This window comes from Macaca nemestrina, chromosome 4 (assembly GCF_043159975.1).
Source record: "Macaca nemestrina isolate mMacNem1 chromosome 4, mMacNem.hap1, whole genome shotgun sequence".
NCBI classification, from domain to species: Eukaryota; Metazoa; Chordata; class Mammalia; order Primates; family Cercopithecidae; genus Macaca; species Macaca nemestrina.
Window position 1 is genome coordinate 55,653,250 of NC_092128.1, and position 20,761 is coordinate 55,674,010.

General features: G+C 37.8%; 1 protein-coding gene across 3 annotated transcripts in view; it reads left to right on the plus strand.

Moving 5' to 3' along the window:
- Positions 1–20,761, plus strand: part of LOC105475346 (reelin) — a 510,664-nt gene that overhangs the window by 346,904 nt on the left and 142,999 nt on the right. For all 3 annotated transcript variants that reach the window (XM_011730519.3, XM_011730520.3, XM_011730521.3), the window contains exons 21-22: positions 15,272–15,464; positions 16,261–16,373. In XM_011730519.3, coding sequence (XP_011728821.2) covers positions 15,272–15,464; positions 16,261–16,373 — 306 coding nt within the window. The remainder of the gene's footprint in view (positions 1–15,271; positions 15,465–16,260; positions 16,374–20,761) is intronic.

Here is a 20,761-nt window from a genome sequence, read left to right on the forward strand (position 1 = left end):
GGACAATTGCTTTTTCATTAGAAGAACTACAGTCAATATGCTATAAATCACTTTCCAGCATGTCATCCTAGAGCACTTTTTTCCAGTGGAGAAACGAATTGCTTTTAATTCTTCGAATACTTTCTTCCATACGTAGTATCTGAACTCAGAACTTCTGTCTCCTTTAGGTTCTAATATTCCTTATAACCTCTTACATATATTTTAAGATCACTAAGGGAAAAATTCTAATTGAAGTTTATTATATTGCATCTAGTACTATTAGTGATAATACCAAGGGAACATTAACATTCCTCTGGTTTATTAGATGAACATAACATTCATCTAATAAACCAGCTAGATACAACAGGTGGGAAGGACATTGCTGTCGTATTAAATTTAGAGTTTGGGTTTTAAAATGTATACAGTTAAGGCCAGACACAGTGGCTCATGCCTGTAATCCCAGCACTTTGGGAGGCCGAGGCAGGCAGATCACCTGAGGCCAGGAATTCAAAGACCAGCCTGGCCAACATGGTGAAACCCCACGTCTACTGAAAATACAGAAACTAGCAGAGCGTGGTGGCACATGCCTGTAATCCCAGCTATTTGGCAGGTTGAGGCACAAGAATCGCTTGAACCCAGGAGGCAGAGGTTGCAGTGAGCTGAGATCATGCCACTGCACTCCAGCCTGGGTGACAGAGCAAGACTGTCTCTCTAAATAAATACATAAGTGTACAATTGAGAGAGAATAGTTGTTGTAGCATTTAGAATTGGCAATTGTTTTTAGGAAATACGGTGTGGTACAAACATAGGCTTTGAGGTCATAGGCCTGAGTTCAAATTCTCACACTGCCACTTAGAAACTTGTAAAATTAAAGCCAGATAATTTTAACTAAGGAGGAATTTTGAGTATATATTTTGATGTAGCTGCTTTAGGAAGTTTGCATCAAAGCAACTTTATCAAAAGAAGAAATAACTGAGTTTTGTTAGTAATGTACAACAGACATCCCTGACTTCTAGCTCCACCCAGAACTTCTACCCTTTCATCCCATCTTTGTCTTTCATTCCATTCACGAGCTAGTGCCATCCCTAACCCTTACTCCAACTCTAACCACTGCCCTATACAGCCTCACTCCATTGCCAGCCCCTAATCATGAACTATTAGTTGGGCATAGAGTGAGAACATCAGTCTTGCACATTCTTTTGTAATTTCTAGAAGGTGACATATTTTAATGATTTCTTTTTTAAATTACCAAACCTTTTCCCATATCAAAACAGTAACATCAAAAGACCACATATTCAAGGAAATTTGTTTAGCCTCTTTGAGCCTGAGTTTTTCTTTTCTTTTTCTTCGCACCTTATTTTTTTTTATTTTTTTTTCTTTATTTCTTCTAAAAAAAAGAGGGGGGATACGTGTGAGCCTGGAGTTTTCATCTGTAAAATGGGAGCAATGATACTTACTCCCAAAATTGTCATAAACATTAAATGAGATGTTAGATAGCAAATATCTACCATGAGCCTGCCATTTCCATTCCCTTCACTGTCTCGTTGAAAGAAAGAAAACTGGTGTCTATAAGATCCACATAATGAGCAACGTTTTTGAATTTTGAAAGCTAAAAAACATTATTTTGCCTGAGCAATACAAAAGAGCATTCTCTGAAATTTAAAGAGATCAAAATAGAAATGTTAAGAGCTTTATTGTATAAACTAGATTTGGTTGAGGGAGAAGGTTGTAGGGTTGTGCAACAGAAAGCTCATAGTGGGTATACTTATTTTTGCCAGTACTTTCCTATCTAAATGCCAATCACCATCACTATACAGATGGATTACATTCTAGGAATGCTGAATATGTTATCATAGAAAGTATTTTGTGAATGGTGAGTGATTAGGTTACTAGGAAATCCCAGACCTGAAGGATCCTAAAAGCCTGTTTATCTCATAATGTAACTGAAACACAGTTCATTTGCAATAAAAAGGTAGAAAAAAGTGCTATGACTCTACTAATAATTAAAGCAAAAATTAAGATAAGAAAAGCTATAGTTTTGTTTATCGTTAATGGTGCTTGAGGAACAGCAGATATAACTAAAAGATTTAAAGATAGACGAGACCTGTAGAAATGTTCAAAGGGCCTCTTGGGTACTTTCATGGGCATGAAAGACAGAAGGTTCCTTATGTCTAATTTTAGTTTTTTTAATTGAAGCTTTCTTTTTTTTTTTTTTAACACAAGTAAATCACTGATACTAATTATTTGTTGGTCGTTTTTTAGAGAGAGAAATTTCCTAAAGTAAGTAGAGAAAGTACAAAGAAAGTAAAAGAGCAACATGAACAAAGTGAAATCAGCTGTGATTTACAAAAGGCATGAGGAGGCCAGGCGCAGTGGCTCACACCTGTCATACCAATGGGAGGCCGAGGTGGGTGGACCACCTGAGGTCAGGAGTTCGAGACCAGCCTGGCCAACCTGTTGAAACCCCATCTCTACTAAAAATACAAAAAATTATCCGGGCATGGTGGCAGACGCCTATAATCCCAGCTACTTGGGAGGCTGAGGCAGAAGAATCACTTGAACCTGGGAGACGGAGGTTGCAGTGAGCCAAGATCGTGCCATCGCACTCCAGCCTGGGCAACAGAGTGAAACTCCGACTTAAAAAGAAAGGCGGGGGGCATGAGGAAAAAAGGGTCACATTGAGTGGTATGTGATGATGTGATGGGAGGATCTTTGAAACCTGATTTTCCACACCAGCCCCAGGTGGCATGATCCGCCCTAGAGAGAGTAGGAAGCTAGAGGTGTAAAATGAAGAGAACAGTTGCAGTGTGGGTGCCCAAGTCAAAGGGAATTGACAAATGCGACATGTTCAGGACATTTTAAAAGTATGTGTTCATATTTCATGGGATATTTATGAACATGGACAAGCAAAAATTATTTGTTTGTATATTTTATGAGAAGCAGCAGTCACCCAGGCAAAAATCCCAGATTAAAAAGGATCCTAAAAGCATGTTTATCTCATAAGTTAAATACAGTTCATTTGGCATAAGAGCTAGAAAATAGTACCATGGCTTATTAACAATTAACCAGTACTTTAGTGTTATATTATTATATAATAATGTGACAGAACTGAATGATAGGTGAAATTTTAAGTTATACAAGATGGGCTATTTGTTAACATATGTGTAGGTTATAAGGACCATCAGGAATCCACAATAATGTGTAGTAATGGGTGACTCAAAGAGTTTGCCAAAATGACCTGAGAATGGCCATCAGAGCTCATGCTACATAAACCTGCCTCTGTAGGGACATTCAGGCCCACAGGAGGATCTGCACACAGTGAGCAAGCATTGTACCACACATTTTAAAATGAGGTCTACCTCTCCTTCTGCTACCTTTTGGTTAATTTATTGAAATAGGAATATGTGTTTAAAGAGGTTTGAATCAGAATCTTAACTACATGCAGATCTTTATTCCTTTAGACCAATCTTAAGAAACTAGTCAGTGTTTGCCTGATACTAATTGTAAGGATTGTGTTGTTGGTAAACATGGGTGAAGGGGGAGTCAGATTAGTGCCTAAATGGAATATTAGATAGCTCTATTCCTTGGTTCACAAGGAAAAGAAATTATTGACAATCCTTTATAAAATGAATCAACCTATAGAATAACAGCCTAGTAAATTTTGTTAGGATTTTCCTTTCACGAAACATCAACCTGTAGCTTATACAGAAATTTTGTCTGTTTAAATAGTTTGTTAGCAAGCTTAGAGTATTCTTGGAATTATCTCTTACAAAGACTATTAAAATGAGCAGTAAATCAACTAATATTGTACTGCTGAAGGAAGTCAGTCCGGGTGAGATGGCTCCCAGGAGCCACCTCAATGACCATTTCACAGTAAATGATTATCTAGGAAGCTTAGCAGATAGATAGGTAAATACATTGAGTGACAAATGGAAAAGTCACTTCCTATTATTCTCAACTGCTGTGAAGAGTATTCTCAGTACTGAAGACTTTTGGTGCCTCTATAAAATTGCCAACATAATAGAATAGATTTATAAGTGACTTTCTAAGCTAGAGCCTATTTATTTAGCTTTTCCCCAATGAGGATTTCATTACCTGAAGTTTTTCATTTATTGATAGACTAATTTATACATTCAGCTATTTATTGATTGATTTACAGGCACTATTTGTACTAAAAGTGTAGCAATTAGTGTTGGAGACAAAGATAGAAAGGCCCTTTGCTTGTGAACCTTACATTCTAGAGGGAAATAACAGGTACTCAAATTCATAATCATATTCCAGACTGTGATAAGTGCTGTTAGGGTAAGAGAAATGGGGTTTTATGTGGCAGAAGTGGAGAGTGGAGCTATTTTAGGTAAGAGGGTTGGGGAAGCCCCCTTGGGAGGCATTAGAGTCTAGAATGATGAAAGAGACAACTATGTAAAAGTATGGAAAAAGAGCTGTGCAGGCAGAGGGAACAGCAAGGGCAGAGGCCCTGAGGCAGCCAAGAAACTAGATCATATAGCTTCATAGAACAGTATAAAGATGCTGGATTTTACTCTAGTGTTACAGGAATCCAGCAAATAATTTGGAACAGGGGAGTGATGTAATCTTCCTTATGTTTAAAAAATATTTGTGGTTGCATTGTGGAGAATAGGGGTAGAAGATAATAGAAGGAGCAGTAGAAGGAGCTCAGCTAGGATGCTAGTAATGTCATCTTCATGTGCTTAGAATAGGATGGTGGCAGTGGATGAATGGACTATTTGAAAATATATATTAGAGGATGTATTAATTATCAGGACCTGCCTAAGGGTGGATTTAACGACTATATTCTAAAACTTACGCCATGTTGATGTCCACAGGGTTAATTTTTAAGTCACGTATTTCTCCAAAGTTAGAGTTCTCTAAAAATCTTGTTTTGGACTAAACAGCTGAGTGAGGTTTCAGAAATAAGGAAACAGACCACTAAACAAATTAACAGCAAGAAAAGTCTACATTTGATGGTTTACATTTGTACTTCTTTCTGGTTTGTTGAAACACATTTAGCAGTCTGAGACAATTATTTTTATTTTTGTTTTTATTTTTCTGATACAGAGTCTTGCTCTGTTGCCCAGGCTGGAGTGCAGTGGCACAATCTCAGCTCACTACAATCTCTGCCTCCCAGGTTCAAGCAATTCTCATGCCTCAGCCACCTGAGTAGCTGGGATTACAGGCGCCTGCCACCACGCATGGCTTATTTTTGTATTTTTAGTAGAGATACAGTTTCGCCATGTTGCCCAAGGTGGTCTCAAACTCCTGGCCTCAAGTGATCCACCTGCCTCTGCCTCCCAAAGTGCTCAGATTACAGGCATGAGCCACCGCACCCAGCCTAGTCTGAGACAGTTATTTTCTATGGACAGTGGTTCACAAAATCTCCTTGACAGGCCCTGGTTGAGCCATGTGGGTCAGCCTCTGCAGCCTCCTCCCCTGCCTTGCTGCCTTTCATTCAGTCTACTCCAGTCACACTGCACTTCCTTCTCTCTGCACCAACAAGCCAAGCTCTGTCCTCTCCCAGCACCTTTGTATGAGCTGTGCCTCTGCCTAGGAACCTTTTCCATTATTTCTTTTGGGCACAGTGCTTGCAGCCTCCAAGCTTTCCAGGAGACTGGGAAAAGTTTAAGGGCTGCAAAAATGTGTATTATCTCAAAACTATGACAAGAAACTCACCAAAATAAAATGAATACATTTTAATTAAATGTCTACAAAATACTACATTAGGCTAACTTCATTAATTGCTAAATTTCATATTCATAAAATTTCAAGATGGAAATAATATTTTGGTCACATTCCTTAGTATGCTGAGAAATCACAGCCAAAAGTATATTAAATGCATTACTAGTAGCCAAATGAAATTTAAAGGCAATGTTACAAAATCCATTTGGGTACTTTTTGCAGCCCAAAATATTTATATTTAATGTGAGACATAGGTGCATTTTAATATGTTTTCTATGAAGTGAGATGAAATTTCCAAAATTAAAAGTATCAAGATCCTCAAAAGTCTTAAAATGGCTCTGCTTGAGTATGCTCTAAATAAGGCACTTGGTTGCACATAGTTGGAAGGAAAAAGAAAGATAATTTCAAAGATTCCTCATGTATTTTCTTTCTCCCCTGCATGCTAAATGTTTTCAGCCAGGGCATCAGACCTGACTACATCAACCAGTGTGTTCTGTTCCAAAAGGGAGTGATGTTCAAGGAAATAGAGGAGACAGAAAAGAACTGAGAGAGACAGGAGTGTGTTGAAAGGGCAAATCCTAATGATAAGTAGTATAAATGTGGATCAGGTTAGGCCAGGCATGGTGATTTATGCCTGTAATCCCAGCACTTTGGGAGGGCGGATCACTTGAGGTCAAGAGTTCAAGACCAGCCTGGCCAACATGATGAAACCTTATCTCTACTAAAAATACAAAAATTAGCTGGGTGTGGTGGTGCGCATCTATAATCCCAGCTACTCGGGAGGCTGAGGCAGGAGAATCACTTGAACCTAGGAGGCGGAGGTTGCAGTTAGCCGAGATCATGCCCCTGTTACTCCAGCCTGGGCGACAGAGTGAGACTCCATCTCAAAAAAAAAAATTGTGGATCATGTGAGTTCTCTTCAGCCAAAATTGAATCTGGAGATAATGTGGATGCAACATAAGAAAAACGGGAGTCAGGGAGTTCGTCATAGCCTGAGATCAGAGATGAATTGAAGTTGTGTTAGTCCATTCTCACGTTGCTAATGAAGACATACCTGAGACTGGGCAATTTATAAAGAAAAAGAGGTTTAATGGACTCACAGTTCCACGTGGCTGAGGAGGCCTCACAATCATGGCAGAAGGCAATGGCATGTCTTACATGGCGGCAGACGAGAGAAAATGAGAGTCAAGCAAAAGGGGTTTCCCCTTATAAAACCATCAGTTCTCATGAGACTTATTCACTACCATGAGAACAGTATGGGTGAACCCACCCCCATCATTCAGTTATCTCCCACTAGGTCCCTCCCACAACACGTAGGAATTATGGGCACCACAGTGCAAGATGAGATTTCGATGGGGCACAGTCAAACCATATCAGAAGTGGAGGACAGAAGCAGGAGAAGCTGGAAACAGCGAAGGCTCTTCTCATCATCCTCATCCCCACATTAGTGGCAGGGAAATATTGCCCCTGACAACTTGTCTACACACACACACACACATATACACACACACTCTTACTTTCCTGACAAAAGACTGGCAGGCACCACGAGAGCGGTGAGGATCAATTCTTCCCTGGGTGCATGGTCTCCTGCAGTCGGCCCCTCTCTGACCTTTGGTCTCCCTCTCTCCCTTATTCTCTGGGGGACACAGCCCACGTTGTGCTTTGCACTGACTCCCCCTCCAGTGGGCACCTAGCAGAGGTTTGCTTTTTCATCCACAGATTGCTCCAGCTGATATGCATTTTCTAAAAAATGCTGTGAGGTGGGCACAAGGAAGACTTATCAACAGAAACTTGACAGAAATCTTTGAAACCGTGATCTCACCAACAAATTTCTATAAACTTTAAAACTATATATTTGTTAAAGTTTTTGGAATTAGTTGCTGGCATCTGGAATGTTGGGTAAATTGGCCTAATTTCACAGGAGACACAGGCGAGTGGCCGGGCTGAAAATGGAATCTGGACTTCAACAGAAGGGGTGGAGGAGCTGCTCTCTGAGGCTTCTGGAAGAATCTTCCGTCCCACAGCAGCACCGCTGCAAGTCCACATAGCCTGGTTAGAAAGAGGAGACAGCGTTCATTTGTGGTCATCATGGCCATTGCGTACAGACAACCTGAACCTCACAGTGGACACATTCCCCCCAATTCTATCTCCCATGAAGTTAGCTGATCCTTGAGAGTAAACTGCCACTAAGCACCCAATTTGATGCTGAGTTTTCACTGGATAGCATCTTTCTGTAAATGCTGAATTTTTTTTTTTTTTTTTTTTTTTTTGAGACAGAGTCTCACTCTGTCACCCAGGCAGGAGTGCAGTGGCATGATCTCGGCTCACTGCAAGCTACGCCTCCTGAATTCATGCCATTTTCCTGCCTCCACCTCCCGAGTAGCTGGGACTACAGGTGCCCGCCACCACGCCTGGCTAATTTTGTCTTTTTGTATTTTTAGTAGAGACTGAGTTTCACCATGTTAGCCAGGATGGTCTCGATCTCCTGACCTCGTGATCTGCCCACCTTGGCCTCCCAAAGTGCTGGGATTACAGGTGTAAGCCACCGCACCCGGCCAATCCAAATACTTAATTAACAGCAGCCAAGAAACTCAACTTATGCTTTTTACTAAAGAGTTTATCTAGCTTAAAGTAAGATTCTAGTCCTGAATTGAAGAACTATGTATAAATTTCCAAACTGAGAGAATGGGAGTGGGAATGAAAAGGCTGAAGAATATACACTGTGAACTTTAAATAGGAAAGGTAAAGATAAGCAAAACAACACAGGTGCTAGGGGTAAAAAGTATAAAAACAGCCTGAAACAGATGCTGAGAAGCACATGTATTCCAAAAGATTTTTGATTCCTGACATAACCCGAAAATCTTATCTAGATAAATAAGAAGTTGTCTATCCACTTAGAAATCCATAAAGACATTTTAAATGAAGTATTGGGTAAATACATGCCAAAATGCATTGGTAGAGAGATTTCAAATTTGTTTGGAGCTGTAGCTGCTGCCTCTTCTAGGCAGAAGGAGAGGCTAGAGACCAGTAACAGGTGATGCTGTCAGAGGGAGAGGCCCATGGGAAGGCAAAATCAGTCAGTGTCTCCACACATTGAATATCGTAGAATGGGGACTATCATGCAAAACCTGTTCAAATTACAAACGGAAAATTACAACCACAGTAACTTAGAGTGTTATTTTAATTTTCTGCTCTAGTGCTTGATGGATCAAGCAAACAAAAAATAAGTGAGAGCATAGACAAGAAGGTAATTGTCTTAGTTCATTTGTGTTCCTATAAAGGAATACCGGAGGCTGGGTAATTTGTAAAGAAAAGAGGTTTATTTGGCTCACAGTTCTGCGGACTGTACAAGAAGTACAGTGCCAACATTTGCCTCTGGTAAGGGATTCAGGCTGCTTCCACTCATGGCAGAAGGAGAAGGGGAGCCAGTGGGTACAGAGATGACATGAAGACAAAGGAAGCAGGAGAGAGGGCAGGGAGGTATCAGGCTGTTTCTAAGAACCAGCTCTCAGGGAAACTAAGAAAGCAAGAACTCACTCATTACCTCAAGGACAGTACCAAGCCATTCATGAAAGATCCACCACCATGGCCCAAACATCTCCCATTAGGCCCCATCTTCAGCATTAGGGAACAAATTTCAAAATGAGATTTGGAGGGACAAACATCCAAACTATGGCAGTAATTAACAGGCAAGATTTAGTGTATATATGTACATGTATATGTATGCATGTACGTATACATGTATATGTATACATATATGTGTATACATGTATATGTGTGCAGCCAATAAACATGAATAGCTTCTAAATTTGTTTAGTAATAAAAAAATGTAGATTAAGAGAGTGTAGGCATAAAGTGGCCAAAATAAAAAGTGTCATCAAAGTTCAGTATTGACAAGTAGGAAGAATTGGCACCTCAGTCATTGTTGATGTTCTTGGTAAATGTAACTTGGTGCAATCTTTTTGGAGGGCAGCTTGACAATAAGTGTCAACTTTTTAAGTGTGCGTTTGCTTTAACGAAGCAATGTGCTTTTAGGAATTTAACCCAAAGAGACAATTGGATACGTGCACAAAGATATACAAGGATGTATATTATATAAGCATTGCTTATAATAGTAAACAAGTGAAAACAACCTCCCCAAATTTTTATAATTGAAGATTGGCTTGATTCGTTAAAAAAATGTCTCACCATATTTTTTCAATATAGAAAGATGGCAATGAAATGTTGTACAAAGGAGTAAAGCAGATGTACTATGATTTCATAATTTTTTTTTAAAAAAAGTAATGTGTGTGTACACATGAGAAAAACTGTCTGGAAGTGTTTTTACCAAAAAACTGTACATTTTGTGGTCATCTTTAGAAGGTGGAATTGCACATTTTTACCTTTTAAAAAATGCTGCTTTTATATTATCAGGTTGTTTTTTCCATTAAGTGTACAATTTCTATAATCCACTAAAATAATATGGTTATTTGTTTTGAAATGTAATATCATAGAAATAACAAGTGAGTTAAAATGCTGCCTTTAAGCCCACAACATCAACAAGTTTATCTAATCTAGTAAACATTTCTTCGGTGATTACAAGAACATAACAATAAGAGAATGATATCGGAGAGGCTTAGATTCATTCACCTCCTCTTCTTCAGATGAATATAACTTCTGAATGGTATCAAAACAAAAACAACATTGTATGGCTCTTCTGTTTTTCTAGAAATGAGCTCTGCAGACCTGTTTTTTCTGTGGGACGCTTGAAAATAATAGAATGTTGCTTAGGTTTCTAAGAAATGTAAATATGGATGCATTAGCTTCTCTTATGGCACATGAATAGTGAGATTTCATCCATACTGACTTATATACTAAACTGCTCTTAAAGAGATGGGCTCAGTTGTAAAAAATGGTTCAGTTCTGTAGGTAGCTTGGCTGTTTGACATGAATTTGCTTTTAAGGAACTTTGTGGCCCACTTACTTTGGCTATGTGTGTCTGCCTTTCATATAAAAGAGGCTTTTTTCTGGAGATGGGAAAGAGGCTCTGGGAAAATGCAGAAACTGATTTACTTAAGTGAAGATAACCTCAAAACCTTGTCGGTATCCATTACAGCATTTAAGTAACTATAGCTTTGTTAAACTTCCCTACTCCCCAGTTGAGAGACCTCACTCACATGCTCATTTTATTTAACAAACAGTCCTTGGGAGCCTTTGAGAGGCAGGTTATAGCAGAAAGGACTTCAAAGGAGAACCCAGAAGGCCTAGTTTCTAGCTTTTTAGTACCTGTGTGACCTTGAGGCCAGCAACTCAGCTTCTCCATTTTCCTTCTCCATAACACAATGTTAAGGATCGCTGTTGGTCTCCCAGAGGGTCCTGACTCAAAGATCAAGTAAGATAATCCAGCTGTTAGAAAATCATGATGTCCAAAACAATGTGCTTCTGTGAGTTGTAGGCAAGGTTCTGAGGGCTTTAGGGGATGCAGAGATGAATAAGATATGATCCCTCCCTGTGGACAGGCTTCCGACCTGATCAAAAAACAGATCCTCAGCAATACATGAGATTAAGCAAGGGAGGGTGAAGCAAAGGTGCTGTAGTATGGACTAAGCAGAGAACTATGGAGACTCAAATTCCACCAGGCTCTTATCCATTTGGCCAGTGTCATAGCCTACTAGCCTTCTTAGAGGTGGGAATAAAGAGGGCTAGAAAGGTAATCCTGTCCTAAGTGGAGTTATCCCCATTCTCTCATTAAATCTTGCAATTAGATGTAGGAGCTTTATTTTTGAGGCACCCTTGCAAGTCAATATAAATAAAGCTAAGCCTCCTGATTCGCAGTGCCTTCTCTCTCCAGAATTTCTCCCCAAAATGCTGATGTGGGCTGTTCTTTTCTGTTCCTATGACTGTAACAGAAAAGAAGTTCAGCCTCATGTTTGCCTTTATAAATGTATCTTGATTTAGACAAGCAGCGAAGAGGAGCAGTTTTGTAAGTTAAAGGATCAGTCTGTGAAATGCATAGTCTGTGGAAAAAAAACAGACTGAGTATCACTGCCAGTCTTGAATAAACCAGAAATTTAATCAAGTGGACTAATACTCTGAATGGTCTGGAGTTTAAGGTGCTTTTCTGTGTTATTTTGCTTAAGATTAAGGCATCAGGAAAGATATCATATAGTACCAGGAAGTATGACAGATGTATCGCTTAGAAATGCGTTCAGCTCTAGATTACAACAAACACAAGAAAAGACTGACCATGACATAAATGAAAGTAAAGAGGCTTAGCTGTCATTTGTAACAAGCAGTCCTAGAATAGGCAGTCCTGGGCTTGTGAGCACCTTAAGAAGGCCACTGGGACCCAGATTCTCTCACTTTTCTGTTCCGCTATCTCAGCAGAGAGGTCTTTATCTAATAATGTTCCATTATTGTCACAAAATGGCTGCTGCCCCCAGAGAGGAAAGATGACCATAGGAGCAACAGGAAAAAGGGTGTGGCAGCCAATTCCATTGGTTCCCTTTTGAAACACTTATAATGAAAGCCAAATGCATAAATTTACCTTCCACCTTTTACTTACATCTCATTGGTGAGAACCCATTGCTGGACGCATGGCCACCCCTAGACCAATCACTGGATAGTGGCTAAAAGGAAGAGGCTGTGACTGGCAGCTGGATCAGCCCACACCAAAGCATTTGCAATAGGAAATAGGAAACACCAAATAACTCTAGGCTCCTATTCTACCAGTTGAACAGATACAGTTGCTAAGCAAAAATTTTGTTATCATTGTTTAACTGCCTTAATTTCGCTTATTTAACCTATTATTTTACGTAATTTTTATCTTGTTTCTCTCTTGGTGTCTTGGCACCTTTAAAATCTGTTATCAGGTATTCCAAAATAGCTCACAAGCACACAACTCTCCTCAGCATTGAATACTTCCTCTCTTCAGCCAATTTCATAGCTACATTTGTAATTATGCAAACATTAGATGCAGGCAATAGTTGTAAAACACAGCATTTCCTTCTGTTTCTGTATAGAATTGTGAGGACACAAAACCATCCCAGAAGGGAGAAATTTACAAGATGCTGATGGTAAAAATAATCTTGAGTTATTTCAGAAATGGTCAGGTGGGGAAATACTGTTCATGGCGTGAGTGAGAAAGCGTTGTTGGCTCTGTCATTTGCAGACCCTTCAGCCCATGTACTACCAGGCGCTATTAGGCTTTCTCCCCAGATGCCCAGGAGACTGGTGTATCTTTAAAGCAAACAGTTGAAGCCTAGTTGGATGCCTCTAATTATCTTCCTCATAAAGGGTACTAGAGAGACATTTAACCCTTGAAGCTAAAAGCAATGCCTGTTTCTTACAGAGATAAGCATTTGGGATTTCTTTTGCCTACTTAAAAGACCCTAGGAGCAATATAGGCAAGTGTGTGCCTCTACGGCTTACTACTATTTTTATTCTGTGTTGATTTCTTTTATTTTTTCCAATATTGCTAAAAATTACATTCTACAGCTTGATATTTTCCAGATTGTATCCTGTGGATCCAAACACATAACAGCAATCATGGTTTTATATTTTTAACATCAGAGTATCATTGCATAGTAACTGAAAGTTAGTGATTTGTAAATTCACTATAAACAAAACAAAAATTAAAAAATTACTCCAAAATGCAGGATTTTTTCTCTCCCAATCTTAGAGTAATAGGAAGACAAAGATATAGTGTATTGGTTAAGAAGCTTTACAGTCAGGCAAAGCTGATTTCTCATTGAGTATCCCATTTACTAGCCCTATTTTCTCATCTGTTAAAAAGAAATAATTATTCCTACTAAACAGAGTTACTGAAAGATGAAACTAAGGAAAGTAATGTGGGTATTGTGTCTTAGGACATGGCCTAGATTGCACAAATGGTAGACATCTTTAACAACAATGATAAACAAGTTGTGGCATTTGCTATCTCTTAACTGGATTTGCAAGACTAGCAGTATTTAATATAATTTTTCCCTTTCTTTTATTGACCATTCAATTAAAGCAGAGAATGGGGCTTTTCCATTTTATTCCTCTCTTCATTGTCCAATTGCAAAACCTTAGTTTTAAAACTATTAGTTAAGCAGTAATTATTCTGTTGGGGAAAGCTGCTTGTATTTTAACCTTGAGTTTAAGTCCATGGTAATCCTCTATGTGGACAATATTCTGTCATTAAATAACATCTTAATCTCTGCAAGAAGCAAGTCAGAATAGTTATCCTTATTTGGCTGATTTAGCAAAAGGTAATTAAGAAAATGTATTAAATATCTCAACGATTTCACAGAGTATTGCCTTAGCCTTTTTGTCCATATCAGCTATGCCTTCTGACTAACAGGTTTACTGTTGACTAACAGGTTTACTAACAATGGTACTGAAACTGCTTCAGAATAGCAGAAACAAGTACTGTGATGGACAAACCTTAGTGCGATTGACCCTGGGAATATTTACATTGACTCATGTAACTACAATATAATGTGCCTATATTTTAATCTTCTCTGATAGATTACAAACTCCCGAGTAGTTTTCTCTTAAAAATTAATTTGCCTGCCTTCAAACAGTTTGCAATTATGTAGTACTCAATTGGGACCCAGTAAGATGTGAATTTTACTGATTTGAGACACAACCATTAAAACTATATTATGATGTTTTCAGTACTTAACCCATGAGTATTAAAGGCCATTTGAAAAATAAGGAAAATAAAAAGAAAATTATAAATCGCAAATTTCCTGCCACCAAACACAGCTACCAAAAACATTCTGGTGAATTTCCTTCGTGCATAATTTTATGGCTTTTTAAGACTTATTTCATCATATACACTTTAATGTGATTATATTATCTATAAATATTTGAAAGATGGATAATGTTCTTTCAAGTGCTCTACCATTTTACTTAGGCCTTCCATTTTGACATTGACATTGTTACCAATTACTATTAGCAGTAATCCTGTAATACGTTTTGTATTTTATAAAACTGTCTCTAAATTTAAAATTATTTTCTCAGGATAGATTTCAAGAAGTGAGATTAATGAGTCAAAAGGTTTCGACTTGCCAGGTGTGGTGGTTCACGCCTGTAATCCCAGCACTTTGGGAGGCTGAGGTGGGCGGATCACGAGGTCAAGAGATCGAGACCATCCTGGCTAACAGCGGGAAACCCCGTCTCTACTAAAAATACAAAAAATTAGCTGGGCGTGGTGGCGGGCACCTGTATTCCGAGCTACTGGGGAGGCTGAGGCAGAAGAATGGCATGAACCCAGGAGGCAGAGCTTGCAGTGAGCCAAGATGGCACCACTGCACTCCAGCCTGGGCTGCAGAGCGAGACTCCGTCTCAAAAAAAAAAAAAAAAAAAAGGTTTATACTCATGAGCAATATATGAGTGGGTACCCAATTTTAGGTACATTTGACAACTATAGATACTAACTTTTTAAAAAAGTTTCATCTTTGAAAGCTTGTTTCAAATTGCATTTATTAGATTTACTGAAATCCATTCTAGAATTTGGCAAGGTTTAAATAAGTAAAATGAAATTATTTTGGTATATAGTGTGAGGTGAATAATTTAATTTTTCTCTAATACATTGTGTTTAGAATTTTCTGATTTCCATCTCTGTCTCTTTCAGTTTTACAGGAGATTCTAAACTTGCCTCAAGTATGCGCTATGTGGAAACACAATCAATGCAGATAGGAGCGTGCTATATGATTCAGTTCAGTTTGGTGATGGGATGTGGCCAGAAATACACCCCACACATGGACAACCAGGTGAAGCTGGAGTACTCAACCAACCACGGCCTTACCTGGCACCTCGTCCAAGAAGTAAGTCTAGTTTCCCTAAACCTTGTGACAGGTAACCTGCCTTTTACCTAGCAAGCCAAAAAAAAAAAATTGCAGTTCTAGAAGTTTAGGTTTGGTTGAAAAGAAACAGTGTTATTTAATATTTGTAACTTAGAATTAACATAAAGTCAGCAAAGGATTACAAAAATGCCACATTCTTCATGACAGATATTAAAGAGTAATTGGAAATATTAAAAAAAAAAGAAAATAACTTCCAAAACTGGCTACCCTCAAATGATGTTTTCAGTATTATTTTCTCTAACCCTCTTTCTTTATAAATGTGTCCCTTTCTTTTTTCCCTGTAAGGTATCTTCATCTGTCTCTACCTGTAGGTAGACCATATTAAGAATGTGGTATCTCTTGTCTTTAGAAAAAAAGAAGAAATATCTTGGAATAAAATTCATATATATCTTAGCAATGTGCCATTGCAATAAATGAATAAATATAATGAATAAACTAATTTTTACCAAATGCCAGTGTTATGATAACAGGCCTAAAAACAGCATCCTAATCCATGTCTGTTTGTACGTGCGAGTATTGGGAAATACTCAATTTCATTATGTACCTCATTTGAAATTATTACTTAAATAATTTTAAGACTTTCTATGAAGTTTTAGCTTCATGGAAAGAAAAATCGTGGATTGTTTCCATATCACAAATAGTTAAGATTATGACATTAGATTTCTTTAAGGTCTTTTTCACTTACAGTGGGTGAGTAGACATATTTCACCTGAGGAAGACAGAAGCTGGATTTGATTTGTGCCTAACTTTCTTTCAGGAATGTCTTCCAAGTATGCCAAGTTGTCAGGAATTTACATCAGCAAGTATTTACCATGCCAGTGAGTTCACACAGTGGAGAAGAGTCATAGTGCTTCTTCCACAGAAAACTTGGTGAGATGACATCTTTAGATATGGCTGTCACTTTAACTTTGACTATCCCTTTTGATTCAATTCTATCTCTATTGATTCAAGTATGACTTGAATATGAAGGCAAGTTAAGCAAAATGGCAAGATGTTTATTCTTTTTATTTCATTATCAAAAGACCAAAACCTTTCTTTTTTATGAATAATATTTGAAAAAGAGAGCTAATGACAAGTAGGAAAATGTGATTTCCAAACTGTTCTAGCCTTCTTCTGACCTTCCTACTTGCTCCCAGCGTTTTCTTTTTATGGGAGAACTCAATGAGTCAGTTACTTTCGGTTTGACATAGAGAAAGGAATATAGGAATCTAGAAGTTCAAGTAATCTGGATTGCAAAGCTGTTTTCTCGTTGCAAAGCCTTACTTTTGTGTATCAAGAGCTTAATATACACCTTTTCTCTATTCATGTTTTTTCAGTAGCACTAAAAATTATCCCCCAGGAAACAGAGGCCTCAGTAAACTAGGAAGAAAGTTAAACATTTGATAGTGTGAAAGAAAAAAGCACAATAGTTTTTTCCCAAATATTACACTGTTTTGTGTTAGATTGATCACTCAAAAAAATGTAATGTTTGAGGAAAAAATTAAACAATTCCTGGTTCAGGATGAACTCACCCAAAGAAAAAGCCTTAGACTAGAAATTAGAAGGCCTGAATTCTCAGTATAGCTCTACTGATGATTAATCACATGATCTTAACCATTCACAACTTCAAGGTCAGGTCCTTGTAAGTACAATGAAAAGGTTTAATTACATGATCTTACAGGTCCCTCCAGTCCTGTAGTTCTAAGATTCTGTAATTTGCGCACAAGAAAAAGCATAAAAGAGGCAAGTATTATATTATTCTGTAGTATCTGACTAACAATCACTCTTTTGTAAAAAGAAAATTACTAAATAAACCCTCTCAGATTACTTTATGTAAAAGTTAGACTCTACACAAAAACAATTGGTTAGATACCAACCTAGAGTTATTTTTATGCCTTTAGTTGAAGATTGAATTCCTGCATTATGTAAAAATGCCTTTTTGAATATTTTGAAGGATGCATTATTATGTCAGTTGGAATAAAATGCTTGAAATTTGATTTCCACAGATTTTTCTGTTTCCAACTGTGAGCCATTTCCTAGATACTCTACTAATGCTTTGTATAACAAGTTACTACTTTCTCTAGCATTCTACTTTTTTATGTCTACTGCTGGGAATATAATCAAGACTTTTATCTAATTTCAGTGGTATTCCAAGCATGTATGTCAAATTTATGCAAAACAACACTTCAAACAATTGAAATACTGGTCATATTCAAAGCAAAGCTACTGAGGGTTATTTTTTCATTATTTTACAATTAAGTACATTTCCCTCATATAAAAAGTGTTGTTTTTTACTCATTGACATGTGAAGCACACTTTCAAAATTATGATGGTAAGATAATATTGATAGTGTATTTTTTTTTTTTTTTGAGACAGAGTCTTGCTCTGTCACCCAGGCTGGAGTGCAGTGGCACGACCTTGGCTCATTGCAGCCTTCACTTCCTGGGTTCAAGTGATTCTCCTGCCTCAGCCTCCCAAGTAGCTGGGACTACAGGTATGCCCCACCACATCCAGCTAATTTTTGCATTTTTAGTGGAGATGGGGTTTTGTCATGTTGGCCAGGCTGGTCTTAAACTCCTGACCTCAGGTGATCTGCCCGTCTTGGCCTCCCAAAATAACTGAAATTACAGGCATGAGCCACTGCGCCTGGCCTAATAGTATATTTTAGAGATGTCTTTTTGTCCCTAGAAACATTATGAACTATTGTTCCTATTTAATGTAGCTTAGGCAAATTCAGAAAGTGTTTTCCTTATCAGAAAAGCCTTCCCAAGTTCTGTGACACTCAAATTGTGTGCTGCATTATTTTCTAGCTCAAAAGATAGCACCACCGAGTTGGAAGTTTTAGTACAGTCAGAAAAGGTTAATTATCATCAGTGTTAACTAGACACTGAAAGGAAATATATTAACCCATAAGCATTTAAGAGCCATGGAGTACCTGGCACATGGTAGTTGTGCTTATTGGACATCGGGGAATTAAATAGAATTTTAACTTGATGAGACTCAATGTGCTAAAGAGATGTTGTATTATAAAGTATCCCTTTTAATAAATAGTTAAGATTATGATGTTAGATTTCACTAAAATTTTCTACTAAATTATTCCCCTGACCATTTACCTTTAAGTATATGTAACAAGTAATTTAATTCTGCTTTTCCAAATTTCCTTCAAAGCCCTGGGGAAAAAAAGTGAAAATATTTTTTAAAAACAAATAACCCAGCAGGATATTTATCTTAACATTCCTACTGACTAAATATTTAAACTAAACATTATTGCTGCATTTCAAAAAAAACCCATATTCTACTAGTTATTGTCATTGTTTTTAGATCTATAATGCTTAAAAGCTCTGCCATAAAAAATAAAGTATATTTGCTTTCCTTGGAAGTCTTGATAACTTTATTTATTTTGATAATTTTAAAACTTTGCAAATAGCAGGCTTTCTCAAGCATTGGGGAAAGTGAATGCAGTTTGCAGCAGTAATCTTTTTTTGGTCAATCTTTGTTCTGCCGTTTTGATTTAAACATATGCAATTATAAATTGAATGCATAAAAGCAAATGTGGTCCCTGCATTATCAAATATCTGTTAACTTTGGAAAACGTGCTAGATAGGGCAACTTAGAATGGAAATACTGAATGTATACACCTGCTTAGAGAAATTATATTGTGTATGAACAATTTGTTACTCAATGAAAATTAATTTTGTTTTTATGAGAGACACTTACGTAAGAACAGAGCCTAATGAGACCCAAACAGCTGTCAGTCGCTGACTTCATAAACAAATCAACACCTAATGAGTGAATGAGTTTCAGAATAATTGGGTAAATGTAATTACAGGAACTCTGAAGGTGGAAAATACAATTTAGTCAGCCTTCATTTACCTTGATTCCTCAGGTAACCTAACTATGAGCAGACAATTCAATACTGTTTCATTTCAGTCTTCAAGTTATATGGGAAGGAAAAATCAAATAAAGGAGTCAAGTTTTGTTGCTTTGGGGAATTCGGAGAGTTTAGATTTTAAATGCAAGTCAACTTCATTTCATGACCCACACAGCAGTAGTCTGCTTTCAGACTCAATTCAAAGTCGACAAGATTTTCTTCCTGAGACTACTTAGTTTTGAAAGGGAGAGAAAGAAAAAATTGGCAATTTAAATATTTGTATTGAGGGAGAGACATAGCAATGACGCCGCTGCAGATCAGCAACCTTACACCTTGTCTTCTCACGTGTGACAGCTGGAGATGCCTCACACAACTAATTTTTTTTCTCAATAAAACTGAAGCCAATATTCAATCTCTTTTTCCTGCCTTTTCTCTTAATTAACATTAGCACCTTAAACTGTGGATTGTGGTTTTAAATGGAATTGTCCCGTTGAAGCTTTGTATCCTAAGGAAATAATATCTTTTTTAAAAGTTCATAAGATGCATGTAAGGATTAATTTACTTAGGAAAGCAATTTAGAATGTGTCTGCGTATGACTGTTTAGAAGCATAAGCTATGTAACCTAAGACAAGTTTCTGAAACCCTTCCCTATGCCCATTTTCACATTTGGAAGTAAAAAAAAAAACTCAAATTAGTGGGTGCCATGGGTTTTTTATAGGCATGTAACTATAAAGAAAATAAATTGTCACTTGGTCAACAGACCAGCAGAGGAATCATTATATTTGAGAGCTGGAAGGGATCTTAGAAATTAGTTTGCCCAAACCTTTTATTTGAGAGGTGAGGAACTACAAACCCCTGAGGGCTTACATTTCTCACTAAAGGTCACACAGCTGCTAAGTTGCAGAACCAGGGTCCTGGGGGCCTTGTCCCCCGACTACTAGTACATTCTTCATTCCATTACCTACAGAAGAGTCATAAACAGGCTGACCTTTACTGACCTGTTCATCCACTCACTGACTTACTCTCTTAGCAAACTTTTTTGGAACCCCTACTTTATTCAGTTCCTGTGCAAACTGTGGAGACTAAAGATATCCCTATCCCCAAAGAGCTCACAGTCTAGTCACCCATGGCCATTGACTTGACTCAGATTAAAATCTATCTTAAAAGAGTAAAGTCAGCTTTCCTTTTCAGAATGACAAGGTGCGTAAGTCTTACTTACTTCTATTCTGTAGCGCTCTCTGCTCTAAGATAATGCATCTACTTTTATAGTAGGCTTTTCTAAAAGCCATTTCTTAGTGGGATTATGAAAATTGTGATGGCTGTTTGCTTACAAATATAGACTGATTACCATAGAGGAGGTGGTGCATCTGTCCCACTGTATGTTCCATGACAAGCACTGATAGGCAGC